The 6900-nt window shown below is 52.1% G+C and overlaps 1 protein-coding gene across 1 annotated transcript; it reads left to right on the top strand.

Moving 5' to 3' along the window:
• Positions 1-4187: 4187 nt before the first annotated feature.
• DL89DRAFT_41852 (uncharacterized protein) lies at positions 4188-4810 on the top strand. The gene has a single exon (XM_040891641.1). The coding sequence runs from the start codon at positions 4289-4291 to the stop codon at positions 4733-4735; it is 447 nt and encodes a 148-aa protein (XP_040739211.1). The 5' UTR covers positions 4188-4288; the 3' UTR covers positions 4736-4810.
• Positions 4811-6900: the final 2090 nt, after the last annotated feature.

The following is a 6900-nucleotide window of genomic DNA, read 5'->3' on the forward strand; positions in this document are numbered from 1 at the left end:
TCCAATCTATAATGCAGTTCAAGACGCTCATCACTGCTGCTGGTCTGGCACTCAGCATGACTGTCGGCGTTCTAGGCCGTGCCAACGTCGTCGGCTACTATCCCAATTGGGTTACTATGCCTTCTTTGACTCTATCCAAGTACACCCATATCAACTTTGCCTTCGCGATTCCTAAGGCTGATGGTTCCCTGAAGTACGACAACCAGTCTGATATGCCAGGCCTTGTCACCAATTTCCACAACGCTGGTGTTAAGGCTCTCATCTCGATTGGTGGCTGGACTGGATCCAACCTCTTCTCGACGATCCTCAAGAACACTACTACTCGTACTGCGTTCCTGACCAATATCATCAACTATGTGAAAAAGTACAACCTCGATGGTGTTGACATCGACTGGGAGTACCCTGGCCGCGAGGGTGATACCTGCAACGTATACGATCCGAACAATGACACCAACAACTTCCTCTCCTTCCTGCAAGATCTGCGTGCCAAGCTGGACTCGACCTTTGGAACGCGTGCCAAGCTCATCACCATGGCAGTCCGTGTCGAGCCTTTCGATGGTCCAAATGGTCCTATTTCTGATGTCTCTGCGTTTGCCAAGGTCACCGACTATATCAACCTGATGCAGTACGACATCAATGGAAACTGGGATTCGACCACAGGCCCTAACGCTCCTCTGCAGTATGCCCCAGGCAAGGGTGAGCAGTTTTCATTCGCCACTGCTATCGCTGCCTGGACTAGTGCTGGATGGCCAGCCTCTCAGATGAACGCCGGCATGCCTTTCTACGGCCACAGTACGACAGCTTTGTCAAACATGCTGAACAACCCGTCCAACATGTATGTGCAGATTTCGACGACTGTTCCTAAGGGCGACCAGGAGGATGAGCCGTGGGCCGATACTTGCGCCGGTGGACCTGCTGTCTACTCAGGTGACTGGCAGTACAAGCATCTTCGCGACCAGGGTCTACTCTCTAACCCAACCACTGCAGTGGCCCCTTGGGTTCGCACCTGGGACAACACCACGTCCACACCTTGGCTGTTCAACCCAAGCACCAACATCTTCATTTCGTACGATGATCCGCAGAGTCTCAAGGCAAAGGTCGACTACGCTGCTGCCAAGGGTCTAGCTGGCACCATGCTGTGGAGCATGGAGATGGATTATAACAACGAGCTGCTGGATGTGCTGAACAGCTTCCCTAGCGGCGGATCTACCACCACAGCGACTACCCCAGGAACCAGTTCCACGGCAACGCAGCCTGGAACTACCTCGGCTACCAAGAGCGCTACCACCGGTGTTCCCCCTGTGACCTCATCTACCTCGTCCGCTCCGGCTACCAGCTCCTCAACCAATACCGGTGGACCGGTTGCTGGTGGACCTTGCAGCACTGGTGGTGCGTACCAGTGTGCCGACACCACCGGCAAGAACCCGGCTTACTTTATCTGCAACAACGGTGCCTGGCTGGCACAGTCTTGCGGTTCAGGAACCGCGTGCTTCCAGTCTGGGTCTTCGATCTATTGCAACTGGCCCTCGGCTTAAACTATTGTCAAGCTTTCTTAGTTGACGAATTTGTGATACCGGTCATTACAGACTGAATAAACCACTCTTGTCATTGCACATTATCTCCTATTCTTGGGTGTACAGCGTGGTGCAGTAGGTGAAAATAGAAGGCTGGATGCATTCAGTTGTGCTACGCACCGACCGCTGAAGGCACCAATATCCAGACCTGACCAGGCCACCATCCAGGCAGAATACAATCCCTCCTTTTCATGATTTTCGTAGAACCTTTTCTCGAAGCTGCCATGCGTACAGACCTGATCTCCATGCTCATCCACTTTGCCACTGTGGAATTGGCATTCCTTGTGAATATTAGCGGGCAGCACAGATGCAGCAAGGTATGAAAACCAATGGAAAAGGGGTAGCTATCAGAAAGGAGAGGGCGGACCGTTCTCGAGGTCACGCTGTTTTGTGCATTTTCGTCAATTTTTCCTTCGTAAATGCATGGGAACACAGGTGCAATAAGCATATTCTGGCCAGTCAGTATCCTGTTTGAATCCTGTTGCCTCGGCATTTGTATCTATCCAACATCGGCCCTTTCCAATCCTACAGCAAGAACGAGGATGCCGAACGGAGCAAATAACGGACTTCTTTACGGCAAATAGAGGTGAAAGGGACCGCCAGATGGAACCATGTGGTGATTGGCCAAGGCAAGGCAAGTGCTCTTCGCTATCTACGGATAATGATTTAGTAGAGTACCTGATAATACCTCTACACTTCCATTCAAGGCAATATATGCCGGAGACAGGCTATATAAACCGCCTCCTGGACCACCCGTCAAGCAACAACTACACCAAACAACAACCTAGTTGATCTCGTCTTTTTAATAGCCTTATAATTCTAATACCTTTACTTTCAACGATGCAGTTCAAGACGCTCATCACTGCTGCTGGTCTGGCACTCAGCATGACTGTCGGCGTTCTAGGCCGTGCCAACGTCGTCGGCTACTACGCCAACTGGGTTAACATGCCCGCCCTCACTCTTTCCAAGTACACCCACATCAACTTTGCCTTCGCGATTCCCAAGGCCGACGGCTCCCTTCAGTACGACAATGTGGAAACAATCCCTGGCCTGGTTTCTGGTTTCCATGCTGCTGGAGTCAAGGCGCTGGTGTCTGTCGGTGGTTGGACTGGATCCAACCTCTTCTCGACTATTTTGAAGAACACCGCAACACGCACCGCGTTCCTGAACAACATGGTCAGCTTTGTGCAGACAAACAACCTCGATGGTGTTGATATCGACTGGGAGTACCCGGGACGTGAGGGTAATACCTGCAATGCATATGATCCGGCGAACGATTCGAAAAACTTCCTCTCCTTCCTGCAAGACCTGCGTGCCAAGCTGGATTCGACCTTTGGTGCCGGAACCAAGCTCATCACCATGGCTGTCCGTGTTCAGCCTTTCGATGGTCCCAACGGCCCGATGAAGGATGTCTCTGCGTTTGCCAAGGTCACCGACTATATCAACCTGATGCAGTACGACATTAACGGCTCGTGGAGCTCCACCACAGGCCCTAACGCTCCTCTGCAGTATGCCCCAGGCAAGGGTGAGCAGGTCTCATTCGCCACTGCTATCTCTGCTTGGTCCGCTGCTGGATGGCCTACTTCCAAGATGAACGCAGGTGTGCCATTCTATGGTCATAGTGTGAAGGCTTTGTCAAACATGCTGAACAACCCGTCCAACATGTACGCCCAGTTCTCACCTACTGTTCCTAAGGGCGACCAGGAGGATGAGCCGTGGGTTGATACCTGCGCCGGTGGACCTGCTGTCTACTCAGGTGACTGGCAGTACAAGCATCTTCGCGACCAGGGTCTACTCTCTAACCCAACCACTGCAGTGGCCCCTTGGGTTCGCACCTGGGACAACACCACGTCCACGCCTTGGCTGTTCAACCCGAATACCAATGTCTTCATTTCGTACGATGATCCGCAGAGTCTCAAGGCAAAGGTCGACTACGCTGCTGCCAAGGGTCTAGCTGGCACTATGCTGTGGAGCATGGAGATGGACTATAACAACGAGCTGTTGGATGTGCTGAACAGCTTCCCTAGCGGCGGATCTACCACCACAGCGACTACCCCAGGAACCAGTTCCACAGTGACTACCCCAGGAACCAGTTCCACGGCAACACAGCCTGGAACTACCTCGGCCACCAAGAGCGCTACCACCGGTGTTCCCCCTGTGACCTCATCTACCTCGTCCGCTCCGGCTACCAGCTCCTCAACCAATACCGGTGGACCGGTTGCTGGTGGACCTTGCAGCACTGGTGGTGCGTACCAGTGTGCCGACACCACCGGCAAGAACCCGGCTTACTTTATCTGCAACAACGGTGCCTGGCTGGCACAGTCTTGCGGTTCAGGAACCGCGTGCTTCCAGTCTGGGTCTTCGATCTATTGCAACTGGCCTTCTTCGTAAATAACCAATACCTCCTGGTTTTGGTTAAGCGAGTACTTTTAATAATATTTTTGCTCAAAAAATCTTGCAACTATGCGGTCTATGTACGCCCGAAAACGTCACAATAGTGGTTCATTGTTCCCGCTCTTTTGCATAGTAATCCACGCATTACCAAAACTAGCATTTATAGATCATGCTACAAACAATGTCGAGTAGAGTGCTATGTGTAATCATAGACGGTGAGCCGCTTAGGTCACAGATTTGAATCCTTCTGAGAATTGCTACCCCATATATTCCCTTCTTCCCATCCCTTCTTTCCCTATCTTTAATATTTTCAAATATGCATGGTTTTATATTTTTATCCTCCGCCTTTGATGTCATTTGAGTTCCCGCCGTTCGAGAAGTCGCGAGTCGAAACCGCGGCACTCTTCAATGTAAGCCTGGATCCGGTCAGCCACACTGATATGTCGACAATTATTGAAATCAGCGTGGTCTATGCACTGGACCTTTTTGCGCTTATCTACCTGCTCATTCACCGCAGCTACCCTTTGATAAATGCTAAAAGCGCTTGCAGTATAATAACCCTCTGCATGACGGTTGTGGTATGGTCTGTAGGGGGTATTTCAACTGGTGGAATGGTACATCTTTATACTAACGGCATCTTGAGAAGCTGCAAACTGACCCTTCTCTGGTTTAGATTAGGACTTGGGGCTACATATATTGCCACCATTTTCAGCGTGCGTAGCTATTCCCTATACCGTGTGTTTTGCCAAGGCAGGCTGTCTACATAAACGGTCATGCAGATTAGTTGCGCGCTTGATTTTTGCTGGGTGGCCCTATTTCCACGGTGTCTTTTCTATTGCCCGAGCGAATGTCCATTTACTATAAGAATGCACTTGTGCTATGTTAACAGGTAATATTCTATTCTTTCCATCGGAATGACCTGCTGCTTTTTAGTATTTGTTTCTGTCAACACTTGGCGGCTTCGAGGCATACTATTCGCACTCAATAAGTTCTGAGAGGTCATCACCGCCATGGCCATAGTCGGCGTGGTGACCATTGCCAATTCACTGCCTCTATTATCTGTCAAGCCCTATCCAGCTGGCGCTGCTTGGAGGAACTCGCTCGTCTACATTGACCACGTATGTGCTAATATAGGCTTTTGGATTATCATGTGGGAGTCATTCTACCAGTGCCTTACGCGTCGCGATGAATATCTTGAATATTGGACAGATACACTGGTGGAAGGCGGTATAGAAGGCGCCTATAGCCTTACTAGCCGGTTTGCTGACGACACACATAGCTTAATTAGAGGGGCAGAGCGGGGCATTGCATGCAGCCCGAAGAAGGACATGCACGTTGGTACCTACCACATTCCAGGAACCTTGTTGGAGCTGTGCCTTGCCAATAAAGTTTCGCACGACTGAAATAATGTGCCCAGAATCAGAAACCGCAATCGTTTTGCACGCCTTCTGGGATACAGCTCTCCCAGTTCGCACTGGCCCTTTCGCACAGAACTAATAAAACAGTGGTATTCCAAGTACACCCCAGTGCTGGTTGTAAGCTATTGATATTTTTATAAGATAATGGCGATAGTGAAGCTGGTGTGGCTCTTCGGTGCCTAAACTGCGTGTTCGCCACGGGCGGCAGCCAAAAGTGCACGCTCGCGACGGCGGGCCAGGCGGCGCTCGACCTTTCCGCGAACCAGTGACCGCATACCAGTGAGCAGCTCGGTCATGTTGTGCTGGAGACAAAAGTCCTCACAGACTTGATCAATGTTATCGTTGGCACGTAGCTGCAGTAGCTTGCGACCGTTCTTGGGTGTCTCGATGTTGAGCTCCATCAGGACATCCCTCGGACGCTTGATGGCAGACCGCTGGATACCCGACGCACTAGGGCGAGGGATATCTCTGGGCGCAATTCCCGCTCCTTGCTCAGGCATTACACCATGGTCCCTGAAGTTCTCAGGGAATGCAGGTGTCGAGAACGTGGACAGCGGCATGCTGCGCTGTGGTACAACCTGGTCATAGTATGCCTGTTCAGGAGTAGCTTCGAACTGTACGCTCTTGCTTGATGGAGACATGGCAGCTGCGCTACCCGAAGGGATTCCAGGAAGAGGCTCAGTCGGGACAGCTGAGAATTCGTCAGTGGTCTCCTGCTGAAGTGCAGATACGTCCCTGGTCGATTCGGACAGACCCCTGTGTCCCGCGTCAATGCCGGGAATAGAGTCAGGGTGTAATGCTTCCTGGGTTTCACGAGGCACGCTGGGACTCTGGTCGTTAGATGGCGTGCTGGCGTCGGCCTGGGCAGCTGGGACAGGGAGCGGGGCCATTGTGGCCTCACCCTCTTCCCGCCCCTGGCTATCGACAGACTCTGCATCAACCATTTCGACGGTCCCCACGACCGTAGGCTTCGTAGCCGTTTCCTGCTCATCAAACAACGGAGGGGTAATGCCCGCCTGCGCCTCGGACTGCGGAATGCCTCGCTGCAAGATCTCCTTAGCAGCATTTTCGGATAATGTAGTCGCCAGATCTATATCGGTAGGTGGTGCTGTAATGTCAGCACCTCGATCTGTCGGAACGCTTGGCTGGCCAGCAATCGCAGCGATTGTCGCGGCAACCGTTTCAGCCTGCGGTTCCTGACTGGACTCCACTGGCTCGTAAGGGGAGGCAGGGGAGGCAGGAGACGAGGAAATTGCCTCATCCGCTTCGACAGCCTCGGGCTCAGAGCTGGGGGCCACATTACTGGAGTGGGCAGCACTAGCTTTTGCAGTGGCAATCTCGGCTTCAGCAGGCTCACTCGGTATCTGGTCACCAGTAGCAGCAACAGAAACAGCGTCCTTTTTCACATCGGCATCGGCGAATCCTTCGTCAACCTCGTCTTGGGCACCTGGAGTTGAGTTGGATACAGCATCCTGGTCAGACTCCACGGGTTCGGATTGATCTGCTGGATCGAT

Source organism: Linderina pennispora, assembly GCF_002104995.1.
Source record: "Linderina pennispora strain ATCC 12442 chromosome Unknown DL89scaffold_111, whole genome shotgun sequence".
In the NCBI taxonomy this organism is placed as follows: domain Eukaryota; kingdom Fungi; phylum Kickxellomycota; class Kickxellomycetes; order Kickxellales; family Kickxellaceae; genus Linderina; species Linderina pennispora.